Here is a 17,425-nt window from a genome sequence, read left to right as displayed (position 1 = left end):
AAGCTTATTTTTAATAAATGGAACATGACCCATTTATTTATTTATTTATTTTATTGGGTTTTTATTATTTCCTTTTAGAGTATAAAGTTGTTCCTATAATTCTTTGTGGTAAGTCTGATAAGTCTGAAACGATTTTTACTATTAAATTCGACTAACTATTATCATGAAATTGAAGCCTCAAAGGCAGTAATATACTACAGAAATCGATTCGCTGATCAAATGGACTGTTTTTAGGGCATTTGGTGAGTGACAGCGTCCCCTCGGCTCCGCCCACTGTGTTTGTGTGTGTGTTGTTGGGGCCCCGGCTGCATATCCACATTTCCCAGGCGCATCATCAGAGCTGACGTGGGCTCTACGTGTGCATCGAGTCGGGCTTCCTCCGCACCCGTAACGAGTGACGAGACTCTACGTAAAAGTCGGGTAAGTTATTGCTGTCATGTCGTTCTGCCGCCAGAGAGGATCTGGAGATGAGCGAAGGAAGACGAACATGTAGCTGCTTTTAAATTAATTTCTCATTATAAAATGTGCAGCGAGGCGAAGCTGTCTAAAACGCGGTTCATGTTGTAAACAGCGCTAAACTACTGTTGACAAGAGAAGAAACCTGCGAATAATGAATAAGCGTACCGATTTCATGTTCTTAGTGTTTAAACGAAAACTCTTAAAATATAACCTTAGTCACAAAGCAAAAAGGTCAAGTTAAATGTAGAGCTGGCGATATTAAAAATTCATTGAGTTTGTGGAGAATGACGCAGCTTGGTCAAGGACTAAGTTATGTAAATAAATACAGTAGACAGCTTTCTTTATGAACATAAAACTTTGTTGCAAGTTGCTTTACTGCTGTTCTGTATTTATTTGTAGAGCTATGAATGTTGCAATCATGTATGTAATATCCTCTTGCCACCGTTTGCTGTTACATAAGCGCGAGCTGTTCAAAGTTTGCGCGCGTTTGTTCTGTCAATCCAGCGAGGGAACAGAAGTTAAGCGAACACCCTTAACTAAACTTAACACTAGATGGAATAATCTCAGCATACTTAAGCAATGGAGTAAAATACGTTTCCTCATAAAGTGTCTGAGTCTGCTTATCCCGAACAACTGAGAACTCTGTGCACTGGCCAAGAATATTTTAGACAGAATGAGGAAGTGCACGCGGCCGTTGAGCTACAGCTTGCTCAGTTTCGTGCGCGCGCAATTTTTGATCATGAACCAACTATATAGACTATTATTATTTTTTGTCACTTTTGTCTGATGCATTTAAAAATAGTTAAGTTTAGAATATAATTTTATACTATATTAAGCTTTCTTACCTACTAAAACCCAATTAGTAAATGCCATTAAAATTGTAATCCTCTATTTAACCAAAAATTTGTCATGCATTGTTAATTTTTCATAAGATTAGGAAAAGCTTATATTTCATATCATAACATGAGCTGAGGGTAAACGTCCATTTTTCACTGTCAGCAGATAAAAACCTCCACTGTGCACAATAAGCAACTGCTTCTCAAGTTTCACAAATGCATGAACATTTCAACACAAACACTCACAAATGCAGGACAGTTTTTTGGATCACATATTGAACTACTAGATTGGTAAACATTGGGTTAAAATTTTGGATGCAGTAGGCCGTTTAAAATCTTGTGACGTGTTATTAGTCTACAGAGAGCTGACTGTGCATTTCCTCTCTGCTATGCTGCTAGGCCGATCGCCATGGAAACTGCAACCATAGAGGAAGCCAGTTCAACTGAGAAAGTAACAAGTGAGGTACAGTAAGACTCTGACTCACTCACACACACAGGTACAAGCCTCACACAGATATGACACCTGTTGCACAAATCACACCACACACCAAAACACAAAATGCACTGATGTTTGAATAAACTCAGGAAAAGGTTTCAAAATCTTATTTACAGAAAACTATAAGAAATACAGTCCTTAGTAAAAAAAAAAAAAAAGTGTGGAGGTACCAAGGTGATGCTTGGTTTCAGTTATTGCCATAAGATGGTTTGATTATTGTATTCATATACCATAGGATTTATGTGGATCTTCAGGATACTTAACATGGTAATGTGTGGTAATTACCATAACAGGGCAATAACATAGTATTACAATAAAAAAACATAGTATTATTATGATACTCTGTCCAAAAACATGGTAATACCATGGTAGTTGATTTGTGGTTTCAAACTGCAATATTACAAATTAAATGTTAAAAGAGTTTGAATCAAACTGCAAAATGTGATTCCAAACGATGTTGTTAAACAATAAGTGTTGTTTTGGTATTGTTTTTATACCATTTAAGTATTAATTTATAATTTGAATTAGTTTTAATAATAATTTTGATTTAATAGCAATGCAATTTTTGTCATTTTTATATGCTTTTGCTATTTTGTCCCTCCTTTGATTTAATATTAGGCTTTAATTTATTTTTATTGCAGTTTTAGTCATTTTAGGACTTCTGCTTAAATGTATCTTATTTAATTTGCCGACAGTGTTACATTAGAATCATTCAAATATACGAATATTGTTCTTTTTTTTTAATCATTTTAGTTTTAGTGAAAACTTGTTGTTGTTTTACTGTCATACTGTCATATATATATAGTTTATTATTTATATATTTTTTAAATTACTATAGTATCTCAAGGTAAACTTGTTGTCAAGTTAGAATGTTTCCTTGGCAATGAACTGAAATAAAATTATTTTATTTTATTTCAGTTAATATTTATTAATTGTTTTCAAGAAATTATATATATTGTTTTCTACAGTTTTGATTTTAATTTCATTTTTCATTAACTAAAACAATTCTGGTTGCCAAGGCCAGATTTATAACGTTTATTTAAATTAAAGTTTTTCGTCTAATGTTTATGTTTTATTTTATTTCAGCTTTATTTTAATTCATTGTGAAAATTCATTTTTAATAGATTAAGTTCACAGTTAGAACACTGGGCTAAAGAGTGTCTGTGTCTGTCTCTGTCTCTCTCAGGGGAATGAGTGTGTGTCTGATGGACAGACACTGCAGGTGCATGGAGTCATTCAGACCACACAGCCCTCTGTTATCCAGTCACCTCAGATACAAACTGTGCAGGTACACACATGCAGGGTTTTTAAAAAATATATACATTTAATAAAGTTTTACCATTTATAAAGTCCACTCTTATAAAACTGAAATGTGCGCTGATCTGTGAACCATTGAAGCACAAATCCTGTTATTCATTTACCTGTTCCTTCACCTGGAGAGACTGACCAATCACAGCCGTTAGAGTTATAGCCAATCACAGGGCACGTTTACTCATCCCGGCATCAATGGAGTGAAGGAAAATCAGAATGACACAGAAACAAAAAGAGTGAGAGTAGCTGTATGGCACAGTAATGAGATTTGAGTAATGTGAGAGTCAATGCATCTGATCTGCTCGTTCACACACAAACACACACAGCCCACGTCAGACAAAACAAATCTGCTCAGAAGGAGATAAAAGACTCATGATCATTGGCACAATAGTCATCTAAAGAGAACAACTTACCTAAAATCTGTTTTTTATGTATACAGTGCTTTTTAAAGTGACAGTACACCCATACATTCAAGGTACATCAATATCTAAGCACCCTCGAAACTTTTAAACTTATACTATTTTTGTGATCAATACCACACAAAATATGTATTTTAAAAAAATGTCATGTATAGAATATCCTGCACTGTGAGAACTTTGCAGAAAAAGCTAGTATTAACTGATCTTTTTCCCCTCCACAAATGCTTTTAAAATTTTTTAAAGGCTCAGTTGGCATTAAAACATATGGGTTTGGATGTTTTCAGGTAGCCGTTGATACTCGTGGATCGGGTACAACATCATCAGATCCTCAGAAGAGGAGAGAGATTCTGTCCAGACGACCATCTTACAGGTGAGATCAATTCTTAGGCAACATTGTTAGCATTATTTATGAACTATTATAGTATTTATTAGTGTTTTGAATGACCGTTTATTTAGTTTTCAGGTGTCATTTTAATTTTTGTAGTAATTTTAGTATAATTTTAGTAGCCTTTAGAAACAACATTTCTAAAAATTAGTTTGCAAAGTTAATATTTGTCGTGTGATATTTAGATTTAATTTCATATTACTGTATTTTCCGGACTGTAAGTCGCTCTCTTTTTCATAGTTTGGCTGGTCCTGCGACTAACAAAATTAATTTGACATGAACCAAGAGAAATGAACCAAGAGAAAACATTACCGTCTAGAGCCAGGAGAGGGCGCTCTGTGCTGCTCATTGCTCCTGTAGTCTACACTGAGCAGCATAGAGCGCCCTCTCGTAATGTTTATGTTATGTAGACGGTAATGTTTTCTCTTGGTTCTTGGTTCTAAATGAATGCGACTTATAGTCCAGTGCGACATATGTTTTTTTTCCTTGTCATGATGTAGTTTTGGACTGATGCGACTTATACTTATGTGTGACTTATAGTCCGAAAAATACGGTAGCTTTGTTTTACTTACTAAAAACTGTACGTTTTAATAGTTTTAATTAACATGACCTCATAACCTGAGATCATTCAACAAAATACCCAGATACCCACAGCACGCATTATATTCTTTGTCATAATTTCCTGAAATTTTGTGACAGATTTTTTAAGTCAGATAAGGTTAATATTTTTATTTACATGTGTATTCTCAGGAAAATTCTTAATGAGTTGTCATCAGATGTGCCTGCTGTGCCTAAGATCGAGGAAGAGGAGAGAGTGGAGGAAGAAGCCCCGGTCACCTCCAGTGTTGCTCCAGTGACGGCACCATCGTCAATCTACCAGACCAGCTCAGGGCAATACAGTACGTCTGAGCTCATTACCCACAAACTGTTATTTCTTTGTGCAGCATGAAGTATGAGCTCAAGTAATTACCCTTAAAATGAGGGGTTTTGTTGTTCACTGGCCCATTCGTACGAAAGAGCAATGCATTACATAGATAGTGCACAAATGTTTCCCAACCCTTTATCATGTGTTATAACAGGTGTTCGTGCAGATTTAAGACTAACGGTCTTAATGTTTTGTGTCTGTGCAGTTGCAATCACTCAGGGTGGAGCGATACAGCTGGCCGGCCCTGGAGGAGAGGCGCTGCAGGGGGTCCAGGCTCTGACTCTTCCCAGCTCCACCACACCGCAGCCTGGGGCCACTATCCTGCAGTACGGTGCCCAGCCTGGAGACCCCGGCCAACAGCTACTGCTCGCCGCTGGACAGGTGCTCGTTCAGGGTAAGACACGCTTTTAGTAGAAAATCCTTCTTTTGTTTCTGAAAGCAGGCAGGAGGAGGTTAAATGTATTTATTGATTTATTTTTTGCATTTCTAAACGTTGTAATTTGACAGACGTAGAAACACAGAAACGAATGTGTGTACGAGCTGTGTTTGCTGACACTGAGCTCTGATCATGGAAGCACACTGAACCCACATTGCATTGTGGTTGTTATTAGATAAAAATGAACTTGCCTGACGTGTTTTATCATGTGCTGAAGTTCCAGACTTTGCTGGAACTGAGACAAAAAATGGTTAAATTGGTTGTGATGTGACGTTGACAAACTACAGTAGAAAATCTTCTTGATTTGCAAAGATAAGGATTCAGCATGTCCACTGACTCACTATTGATTGGAAAACCAACCTTGAATGGGAGCTTTTAATAAATACCCTAGATAACTATAATAATAAACATACCACAATACCCTGGCATATTTAATATGAAGACTGTGCACTGAACAATGCAAAATCATTGTCTTGATATTTTGGTCCTGTTATCCAGTAGAATATCTAAACATAATTTATATATTATAATTAGTATTTTTGTATAAATGTAGATTTTATTTTATCTTTTTTACATGTGTCTCATTTTATGGGCAAACAGTTTTTTTTTCTTGTTTTATAAGCATAAATTATCTAAAATAAAAATGCAAAATTTAGTGAGGTAAGAAATAGTTTTTATATAAATATAAATATAGTACTTTCTAGTACCTAATTTGTATAATATTTAACAACAATCTGTAATATTTGTAATGAGTTATGTTTTCATATTTATTTTAATTATATTTATTGTTTTAAATTTATATTTTAAATTCATAAACTAATTAAAAAAAATAAAATAATATAATGTATAATATTTTATGCATGTTTACATTATTTTACTGAAAAACATACTTGTGAAAACTTTTTTTGTTGTTGTTGCAGTAAATAGATAATTCTCTTTCCCAGGATGTATGGTCTAATGTTTGTGTGTGTGTTTGTGAAGTAAAGTAACTAAAAATGAATTTTTAAAACTGTGATATTAATAAAGGGATGGAATAGTCAAGGTACTGCAGCACTGAACAGAACAGATGATTTCAGACCTGTTGAAACAGATATGGTTTAGAGATAAATTTGGTTTACCTATGTAAACAGTGTGATAGGACGTATGAGTGTGTGTGTGTGTGTGTGTGTGTGTTTGCGTAACATTTCAGATACCTGTGTTAGTGTTATGAGGTGAAATGGGCACAGTATCCTTTTGTTTGTGCTGAAATACTTTTGCGTCATCATGATCTAAAAATACATCACACTCAACAACTTCTCTTTTCTCTTCTCTTCTCTTCTCTTCTCTTCTCTTCTCTTCTTTTTTCTTCTCTTCTCTTCTCTTCTCTTCTCTTCTCTTCTCTTCTCTTCTCTTCTCTTCTCCTCTCTTCTCTTCTCTTCTCTCAGTCAGTTTTAATTTTCCTCTAGCCATGAATTTTAGATGGATATTTAATTACAAGAAAGTGTCCTTTTCCACACACACACACACACACACGGGTGTGGGGAGGTCATTCTTCAGAGACAGTGTGTTATTTCCCTGTGAGACTGCTGTGATGTCATAGTGATGTCAATGCCCTTAATAGTAATCTGACTGAGAGAGAGTGTGTGAGTGTGTGTGAGAGAGAGAGAGAGAGAGAGAGAGAGAGGGAGGGAGGGAGGGTTAAAGGCAAAACACTAAGCGTCACAACTTAAAAACTAAGATAGTCAGAAAGAGTGTATTAGGGAGAAAGTCAATTAGTGATCCAGCTAAAAGGAAGAAAGAGGAAATACAGAGGAAACTGAAGATAGCGCTCAAAACACAATCCCAACTGGATTACTTCAGCATAGAGATGGCAGTGACTGGGGAAGAGACGGAGACAGGTGAGAGAAGGGAGAGTGTATGTTTGTGTTTTATAAGGGAAAAGCCAGTGTGATGCTAATGTATTACATTCTAATGCATTCCTGAATCTTTTTTCACTTGGTAAATAAGCAACAGATATAAAAGGAGGATTTCTTTCCATCAAAAAAAAAAGTAAATATGGGACATTTAATTTGGTTGAATTTTAGTTTAAATTTTAAATAATTCTGTGGTGTATTTTTTTCCATATATTGTATGCAATCTCTCAGTTAATATACATATAATATATGTGTACATATAATATAATATTACATTCATATAATAATAATGTAACTACAATATTAAGTATAATTATAAATGTAGTTATTATTATAAACATTATAAAATAACAGCAGTATTTATAAAATGCTAGTTATTTTTTAAATAGAAGATAGGCTGCAGAAAATGTCAACAATCTCAAAAGATTTAATTTAGTTAATATAATAATAGACTATAATAAAATAATATAATAGCAAACATGACTATTAATAAGTGTTTATGGCAGTATTTTATTCCTGCAATGCTGATAAAAAGCAGAAAGAAGTTTTATCATGTGCAAAAGTTTGTAAACATTCTGAGGAAGTCAGTCCATGGAGAGTGGAAGAATGTCACATGTTTTTGTGTTTCTTTTGGTTCTTTCCTTTTATGTGGTTGAAACTTTCTTCTTGGTCATAAACACACTCATTGACATTTTGTGTTTTGTGAAATCAGGATGCAAAATCTGCCCGTCTTTTCACACACATGAATCATTGAGAGAGAGAGAGAGAGAGAGAGAGACAAAAGTGGCTAGAAATTGAGGGGGAGGGAGGGAGGGGCTTTCTGTTTGACGTCAGTCTGTTTCCTGGAAGCCGGCCGAAGCCGAGACGGAGGGAGAGGGAGAGGCGGAGAGAGAGCTGGAGTTGGGTGGGGGTTCGGGCAACGACGCACATAGTGACGTCAGCATTTTGTCACATTGTATGATAACAAACGCACGCACACATACACACACACACACATGCATACACATTAAGTCAAAGCATATCCAGTTTGTTGAAGGACATTTACCACTGGGAACATTGTCTGATTGCAGCTTTAAAACTGTTTGTACTGCACCAGTACTTCACTTTGCTTTTTCAGTGTTGCATTAGGTGTTTTTAATGTTACTTGTGTGGGTGGATGTGAAGTATTTTATATAACTGCTTGTTGTTATTGTTTTGTGTTTATTGCTTAAACTAATGAGTCCAATTAGATCTGCTTTTTTAAGCTTGGTAACAGTAGAAGTCACAGCTGATTGGTTAGATTCAGTGTTATGTGTCTTTTTATTGGTCAGATTAAATATATCAATATATATAATCAATAATAATGATAAATCATACACTTATTTATTTTTAGTTTGTTGTCTTAGATCAAGAATATATCACCACTGATATATATTTTTTTATTTTATGAGTTTTAAGCTACAAATTAATCCTCTTGCAGATTAAGTAATACTAGAATTGCAAAAATAATAATAGTTTTTATTATTATTATATTCAGTTTTCTCAAGATAACAGCTCTGTTTGCTTCCATATGTTTGGAAGTAATAATAAAATAATGATTTTTATTATTGTTGTTATTTATTCAATTATATGGATTTAAAATTAACATGGAATTATGCACCAGAACGAGCATTGCAAAAATCAAGATAATTTGTATATCCTATCTTAAAAACACCCTGGACTACAATACCAGTCATAAATTGCATGTGTATATATGTAGCGATAGCCAATAATACATTGTATGGGTCAAAATAAGTTTTTTTTCTTTTATGCCAAAAATCTTTAGATTATTAAGTAAAGATATTTTGTACATTTCCTACCATAAATATATAAAAACGTAATTTTTGATTAGTAATATCCATTGCTAAGAACTTCATTTGGACAGCTTCAAAGACCGAGACTATTTTTGGCTATTGCTACAAATATACCCCAGCGACTTAGAAGACAGATTAAATGCACCTTTGACCATCATTTATTGGTAACATTTTACAACAAGGTTGTTATTTTTTACAGCAGTTATTACATGTTATGTAGTGTTTATCTATTTATCATTTATATACTGTTGTCCATTTTAATTTCTAATACTTTAATGTTACTATGTAGACATGAACATATAATTAATTAAAATGTTACCCAATTATCTGTCAAATAATGCATTTTGGTGTATATTTCTGCATGTAGCTGCCACAGGAGACATGCCAGCATATCAGATCCGCTCCCCGTCATCAGGTTTACCACCAGGCGTCATTATGGCAGCATCACCAGGGGCCATGCACAGCCCGCAGCAGAGCACAGAGGAGGCCACACGCAAGAGAGAAGTCCGCCTCATGAAGAACAGGTACACACACACACACACACACCTGAGTCATGTGCTTCAACTAATGCACTAATGTGCATGTTCGCATCTGACCTTTTCCTACGTGTTGTAGGGAGGCAGCGCGCGAGTGTCGCAGAAAGAAGAAAGAATATGTGAAGTGCTTGGAGAATCGTGTCGCTGTGCTGGAAAACCAAAACAAGACTCTCATAGAGGAGCTCAAAGCTCTTAAAGACATCTACTGCCACAAACCAGAATAGCCCTCACAAACACTGCGCAAGGACTGTGTGATTCACTACCTGTCTCTTCTCTTCTTCTGTTGCATCGCCTGGATTTTTGCATTTTTCTGTTTGGCCAAATTTTTCATAAGAAGTTGCTAATGTTGCTTTGAGGATGCACCTCACAGACGCACACACACACACACACACACATACATTTTGAGATGGGCATGTACTATTGGTGTTCTCTGTGTTTTGAAAAAAGCTGGAACTCTTAATTGATTTGTGTGTAAAAATATGTATTTTCCTTTTTTAGGTTGAAATCAGAGCAAGCAAAGGAAATGGCATAAGTAGTCATGTTAACTGGCTACACACTGCACACATAAACAGCATTTTTGGTGTTAAGGTAATTTTTGGAATGCACAGAATTTAGCAGGTAATATAAAGAAAATACACTGTAAACCCATTTGAAGCAACATAAAATGATGGATTAATATCAGCGACAATCTATACAGCAAACATGTACAACGCTACAAATTACATTATGCATTTAAATTGGGTCTTTTTCTTCATGTAAATTAGATTTCATTCAAGTTTGTACATTTCAATCTGAATTTTGAAATTTGTTTTTAACAAAGAAAATACTTAATGCAGGGCCCCGGAAGTCATAAGGTTAGTTAATGCTATGTGTGCAGTGTTAAATACTTAATTGCTAAAACGCAACCCTTTCCACTAGATTTTTGTTTTGTTTTATGTAAGTGAAATTATGCATTAGATTGAACTGTTTGAAGTTTATTAGTAGTCATTTGAGCTCATTGGCTGAATTTAACAGTGACCTAAAATGTCACCAAGAAATGTTACAGTGTTGGTGATTACTTATTGTTGGTTTAAGTGTTTAAACGGATAGTTCACCCAAAAATGTACAGTTTGTGTGCTGTATGCGTTTTTTTCTCCTGTTGTACACAAAAGGTGACATTGACATATGTCTCATTGTTTTTTTTTGACCATACAATGTAAGTGAGAGGGATCCAGTTTTGGACCTCACTGTATTACATTGTGAAGACAAAGCCAGTTCTTTAAATTACGAAAGAAAGTCATACAGGTTTGGAATTACATGTGGGTGAGTAAATAATGAGAATGTTAATTTTATGGGTGAACTGTCCCTTTAAGACTACTCCTAACTCTCTTTATTATTATTATACATTTTATTCAATTTGTACTATAAGTACACCTATGTCAATTGATTCATGTCTTGGTAAAAATTAAGTCATTTTGTTAAAATACATTTTACCAGATCAATATGCAGAGACAGACTATAAATTAACTATTTGTAAGTTGATTGCTCTGTTTGTTTGAGCATCCCAACATTGGCTCAACCAATGCAGTCGTTTTGAGGCGGATCTATCTGTTTGTTAATGAAAGATGGATGGCGTGTTTTGGAAGCCTGTGTGAACATGTTTAAAAAATTTTTTCAAATCCATTTGGTGAAGCTAGAGGCAAGAAAATTACTCTTGAGCTTTAATGCTTTGTTTGTGCTCCAGTTCATATCGTGAGGAACAGCACATGACTTTTGCATGGACAAAGGAAAAAGGTGTAACATTATGAATTGTGAACATGATACAATAGGTGGCTGTCACACTCACAAATGTTGCTTGTGATGAAATATTGTATATTATCTTAAATCGCAGTAACTTGTATTTCAGTGTTTATGACCGTAGAAGAAAAGAGGCTTTTGTGATACAAATGCAGATTCTCTAAATCAGACAAGTGGCATTAACTGAACAGAATTCCTCATATTTCAGCTGTTAGGATGCCGTGTTTGTGTGTATCTTCTGTTTTCTCAGACTATGCTAGTCATCGTAACTTTATCTTAACTTACAGCCAATCACATTTCTATTTCTGTGATGTTCTATTGTATGTCTGGTAGAAAATTAATTTGGTTTAATATTTAAATAGCTTGTTTTCAGTTAATCTCTAAATTAGATTACGTATATGCCCTTCCCTTCTTTGACACTGTACAGAATGCTGACATCTATTTTTAAATAAAATATTTTTGTAAATGTATATGATCTTGCTACATGGTCAGACCTGTATTTTAAGAAAGCACAATTAATTGTATGTGTGTACCAAAAAAAAAAAAAAAAAAAAAAATCCAGCTAAACCTGACAAAACGTAACCTTTATGGGGATCGTCATTTGTAAATATATATATATAATAAGTTATTTTAAATGCAGACAGTGCTCTTTCGTGTTGTTTAGAAGTACAGTAGTTGTATAAAAACAACTGAAGCATCTGACTGTCCCCCAAATAGATATCTATGTTTTTCCAGCTTTAAAAAAATAGTTTTATTAAACTATTTAAAGCCAGATACCTTCAAGAATTTGTTGCGTCACAGAATTTGGTGATGCACAATTTCTCAAGTATCACCATACGATGCTTTGAATGATCTCCAAGCCTAGTTAGGTTGGTCTGTTAGATGGGTTTTAACCACTTTTTTTCAACAGTCAAGCTGGGACATCAGCTTTCTAACCAGCTAAACCGCCCAGCTGGGAGACCAGTTTGAACCACATAAGACCAGGAAAGATTCAACCCACTTCAAGATGGTTTCAGCAAGGTATACTTTAAAATAGTACAAGTTAAAAATCTTTCAGCGTTACTTTGGTTTATTCCCCTCTTTCTCTCTCTTTACTGAACTAACGTTACCATAACTAATTCCTTAACAGGTACAGATATTTTCAGCTCATTTTTAGCTTTATCGGACAGTTGAATACTGCGTATTATAATATACTGGGTGCATTCGAGCTGTTTTGACGTTTGTAATCAGAAAGAATATTTGAATGCTCTAACAAGAGTGTGTCAAGCTGTTTGTGCGTTTAAACGTGCTGCTTCATGCGTTTGGAAACAAACAGGCAGACATGGAAAATTCCACAGTGTGTGAGCGCGCCCTCTACTGCACACTACAGCTGGGTTTACCACACTATCATTTGAGGACGTTTAACCATACACTACTCCGTTTATCAGCAAGAGCTTTAAATTGTTGTTTTTTACTTTACTAGTGCATATTTTTAAACGTCTAGTGTGTAATCCAAATCGCAGTAGTTAAAATTCCTTGTAGTTCTTCGTTTCTACATTTAAAATCGCAATTGTTTTATTTTAATCATAAACTATGTAAAACGCAATTTTCATTCAAACTCCATTGCAACGTTCAAGAGTCAAGAGAAAGTTTAAGTAAAAGAGTTCAAACAAACCGTTTGAACACGTTTCTTAAACACAAAGCGCGGGAAAGTTTAGAGAAAACGAAAGTAAGCAGCTGTGCATGTCTCTCTGCAAAATGAGTATTTCATGGTATCTGAAAGAATTGGACTGTCCAGTCTGTCTGGATCTACTGAAGGAACCAGTGAGCCTCACCTGTGGACACAGTTATTGTTACAGGATGATCAGAAGAGAGTCTACAGCTGCCCTCAGTGCAGACAGTCCTTCACTCCAAGACCTGTTTTGTGTGAAAACAATATGCTGTCTGAAGTGCTGGAGAAATTAAAAGAAAAAAAGCTACAAGCTGCTCGTCCTGCTCAGTGTTACACTGAACCTGGAGATGTGGAGTGTGACGTCTGTACTGGGAGAAAATATAAAGCCATGAAGTCCTGTCTGGTTTGTCTGGAATCTTACTGTTTGAATCATTTTCAATATCATGAAGAATTTCACCCAGGAAAGTGACACAAAGTAATGGACGCCACTACACGACTACAAAATTGCACTGTTTATTTTAAAAGCACTGTAAATGTTATCTGGGTTGAACACAAAAACCACGACACTGTATCAGCTGCAGCAGAGAGGACTGAGAAACAGCTATGAGCTATCTGCTCTTCTTTCAAACCATTCTTTGGATATTCTCTTAAGCAGGGATGTGTTATGAGTTGTATATTGACTGAATACTCTAAATCCTATAGAAACAGTTGAAGGAAATCTAGAGGAAATACAGAGAATCCAGGAGTGACAGAAGGAGCTTGAGGAGCTGAGAGAGTCTGTAGAGTATTACAAGGTGAGTTTTGAGCTGAAGAACATCTGCTGTCTGCTGAAGAAGAGCTGTTTCAGACTCAGTTAGGACTCTCCTCCAGTCAGTCAGTGAGGAGGAGCCAGTGTAAGAATAAGTGATGAGGATGTTGAAGATCTTGATGAAGATGTTTATTGCAGCATAGTGGTGACAAAGCACATGGTTTCAATGGCGTTGGATTGGAATAAACCCACAACATCCAAGCTCAAACTTTTTATACAGTTACAGTCTACTACCCCTAATGTAATGAGGTTGGGTTTGTCGTTACAGCTGTGGTCTGTTTGTTAAACAAGTTTAGACTACCTAACATCTGAGATGGTTCTTGGTGTCCCACAGCTGCTTCCCCATTCAACAGTTGGTCACCATTTGCTTAGGATGTGATCACTCCAAATGATCTTGAAACAACATACAGTAACTGTTGACTTTCATAATCTCATTTTGGGAAATGAGCAAGATCATATATCTGTTGTGGAGTAAAATCTGGGTCGGGGCAGACTATAGTGTCTTGCAGTGGTGCTTGCAGGATTTCATCTGATTATTTATTTATTTATTTATTTATTTATGTTTTGCACCACAACTGGACTGATTCTGATGCTTCTCTCTCTGTGTGTCCTAACAGCGCTCTGCACAGACAGCAGTGGAGGACACTGAGAGGATCTTTACTGATCTGATCCGCTCCATTGAGAGAAGCCGCTCTGAGGTGACACAGCTGATCAGAGATCAGGAAAAGTCTGCAGTGAGTCGAGCTGAAGAACAACTGAAGCGACTGGAGCAAGAGATTGAAGACCTGAGGAGGAGAGACACTGAGCTGGAGCAGCTTTCACACAAAGACAATCAATTTCCTCCAGGTAACAGAGATCTGACAAAAAGAACAGTGTCAGGTTTGGGAAGAGCATGCTGTACAGATTGTGTTTCTATCACATGTTTCTGTTTCTTTAGCTGGTCTTTCTATTGTGTCTTTGGGTCTGGGTAGAGTTTCTAGTCTCTCTCGTTCCTCCTGGATCTACACTCACCCAGCATCACGTCTCTTTTGATGATGCTGGTAAATCCCTCATCTGAGAGAGAAACTGGAGCATTTCTGCAGAGAAGAGATGAAAAAGATATCTAGTAAAGGAATAATATTAACCGTTTTTTATGAGTGAAATAAGTAATCCATATATTTTACGTAATCATGTACTGTATGCATATCAATAATATAATATTTTATTAAAATACAAAGCATATCAACATCTGAATATGACATAATTTTGATATAGTTTCTCTTCATACAGTGAATTATGTTGTTTTACATAGTAAGATACATTGACATCATTACCTCTGAACCCAGGACCAGGGAGGAGTTTTTACAATGTAAGTCACTATTAACAAACAAACAAACAGTCTCTCTCTCTCTCTCTCACACACACACACACACAGGTAGACAAAGAGAAAGAAACTAAAAAAATTATTAATCCACTCTATAATGAAGCTTAACAATCAGAATAAAATGAGACTAAATAAGAATAAGCTCCATATAGACTCATAACTAGCCATTAATATTCACATTTATAGTTAGTCATTAAACAGACACTTTTATCCAAAGCGACTTACAAATGAAGATAATGGAAGCAACCATAATCAACAAAAGATCAATGATATGACAGTACAAATCTTAGCTTAAAGCAGTACATGTAGTAGGTGTTTTCATTAATTGTATAATAAATAAAAAGAAAACAAATATACAGTACAAAAAGAATAAAGAAGTGTTTAAGTTTTTTTATTACTGTATAATAATATAAATATTTTTAAATATCAGTTAATCAAGCAAGTTTCCCATTCCATATAAGAATTTAAATCAATTATTTAAATCTTCAATCTTGTATTCAAATCAGTTATTTTATTTTTTTAACGAGTCAAATTTGTGAACAAAGATCCTCTACACTCAAATTAAATTGTTTGTCTTAAACCTCTAACTAAAGGAATTTTATTTAATTTCTATTCTGCAACAGAGACACTGACATTTTATAAAATCAGTTTTATCATGTTAATAACAGAGACATGCACATGTAGCCTGCTTTCTAAATAGTCTTACTGTCCATAAAAATCTAAAAGTAAGATGTAAAGTTTTATTTTAATAACTGAAATTTAAGTTTCTTGATTTTCACGTGGTTTGTATGTTCTGTCTCCATCAGATTTCCGTCAGCTCACTCTCAATCCAAACACGGTGAATAAAAGCTTATGTCTGTCTGAAGGGAACAGAGTGATTATATACATTGACACAGAACAGCTGTATCCTGATCATCCAGACAGATCTGATCGCTGGTCACAGGTGTTGTGTAGAGAGAGAGTGTGTGTAGATGCTGTTACTGGGAGGTGGAGTGGAGTGGTGGTGTGGGTATATCAGTGTCATATAAGAGCATCAGCAAAAAGGGACAGGGAAATGAGTGTGGATTTGAGTGCAGTTATCAGTCCTGGAGTTTGTTCTGCTCTGACGTCTGCTGCTCATTCTATCACCAAATGAATTGCACTGATCCCGCTGAGGTCTCCAGATCTTCTAGAATAGGAGTGTATGTGGATCACGGTGCAGGAACTCTGTCCTTCTACAGCGTCTCTGACACAATGACCCTCATTCACAGAGTACACACCACATTCATTCAGCCTCTCTATCCTGGGTTTGAATTGTGGATCTAAAGTTAAAACTGTGTAAATTATAAATATGATCGATATTTGCATATTAAAAATAAGAGCTCTGAAATGCTGAAGTATTTGACTTTTTATTCAATAAATCAATACTGAACTTCTCTCATCAAAATAATTAGCCAGATTTCTGAATAAACAAATGTCTTATAAAATCTAATAATTACAGTATGAAATATTAAATTTGCTATTGACTGTGATAAAACAAATAATATTCCACTGTGTATGTACAAGTCACATACATGATTAATTCAATTTTACAATCAATGCCCCACTTGAACTGAATTATACCCAGCTGTATACCACTGCAAGTTTAGAGGCTTCACACAGTGGTGTCGCTTGGGATTCTGGGCCTCCTCTACAGGTCACATGCATGTTTCTGTCATATTTGTTTTTAGTAAAACATAGCCCTTAATTCATCTTCAGGAGGGCAGGAAAAACATAAAAAATATTTTCTTGAAAATTCCTTTTCTATAATCTGATCAGAAGGGAGTCTACAGCTCTGGATGGCATGACTGGATACCATTCCCAATCACAGCAACAGTCCAATCAATATTAATAATACTGTCTTCATGCAAGATTGATGAAATTTCTAATTTGGCACATTCAGTGATTTATTACTATATGTGTTGTATTTCAGTAAAATGCAGTCATTGATTTATTTTCAAATGGGCAGGAGGCTCAAGAGCAATTTAAGTAAATTAATTTTAACATGTTCATTTTATCTATACAGTTTATGGTAATTTTGCAACAGGAGGTATTAAAAGATACCTACAGCAAACTAGCACTTATTCTACTCTGTTAACCAATATCAGCAGGTTATATAAGGCAAATTTGAATACAGTATGTTATACAGCATACAGTAATACAGCGTTTCACCACAGGAAACACTCTAACAATGAGGACAGTTCACTCATCAAACACATTTAATCTGTATTCTTTAGAAAACTGGATTCAATGGATCTGTTGCCACATAGGCATTAACACAG

The 17,425-nt window shown here is 35.2% G+C and overlaps 1 protein-coding gene and 2 pseudogenes across 4 annotated transcripts; all 3 read left to right on the top strand.

The window, feature by feature from the left end:
• Positions 1–277: 277 nt before the first annotated feature.
• On the top strand, positions 278–11,773 carry crema (cAMP responsive element modulator a). 4 transcript variants are annotated; one of them, XM_052548780.1, is made up of 8 exons: positions 278–420; positions 1,695–1,758; positions 2,978–3,079; positions 3,806–3,891; positions 4,657–4,805; positions 5,037–5,225; positions 9,359–9,515; positions 9,607–11,773. In XM_052548780.1, the coding sequence occupies exons 2-8, from the start codon at positions 1,705–1,707 to the stop codon at positions 9,749–9,751; spliced, it is 882 nt and encodes a 293-aa protein (XP_052404740.1). In that variant the 5' UTR covers positions 278–420; positions 1,695–1,704; the 3' UTR covers positions 9,752–11,773. The 4 variants fall into 4 exon arrangements, with proteins under 4 accessions (XP_052404740.1, XP_052404742.1, XP_052404741.1 ...); XM_052548781.1 differs by having other exon boundaries at positions 322–420; positions 1,650–1,758; XM_052548782.1 differs by lacking the exon at positions 2,978–3,079.
• A 556-nt stretch (positions 11,774–12,329) lies between these two features.
• On the top strand, positions 12,330–14,987 carry LOC127950340 (E3 ubiquitin/ISG15 ligase TRIM25-like; annotated as a pseudogene).
• On the top strand, positions 13,612–16,836 carry LOC127950646 (E3 ubiquitin-protein ligase TRIM39-like; annotated as a pseudogene).
• Positions 16,837–17,425: the final 589 nt, after the last annotated feature.

This window comes from Carassius gibelio, chromosome B2, assembly GCF_023724105.1.
Source record: "Carassius gibelio isolate Cgi1373 ecotype wild population from Czech Republic chromosome B2, carGib1.2-hapl.c, whole genome shotgun sequence".
Classification (NCBI taxonomy): domain Eukaryota; kingdom Metazoa; phylum Chordata; class Actinopteri; order Cypriniformes; family Cyprinidae; genus Carassius; species Carassius gibelio.
The sequence above is the reverse complement of the archived record's forward strand: the minus strand, read 5'-3'. Positions and strand labels throughout refer to the sequence as shown.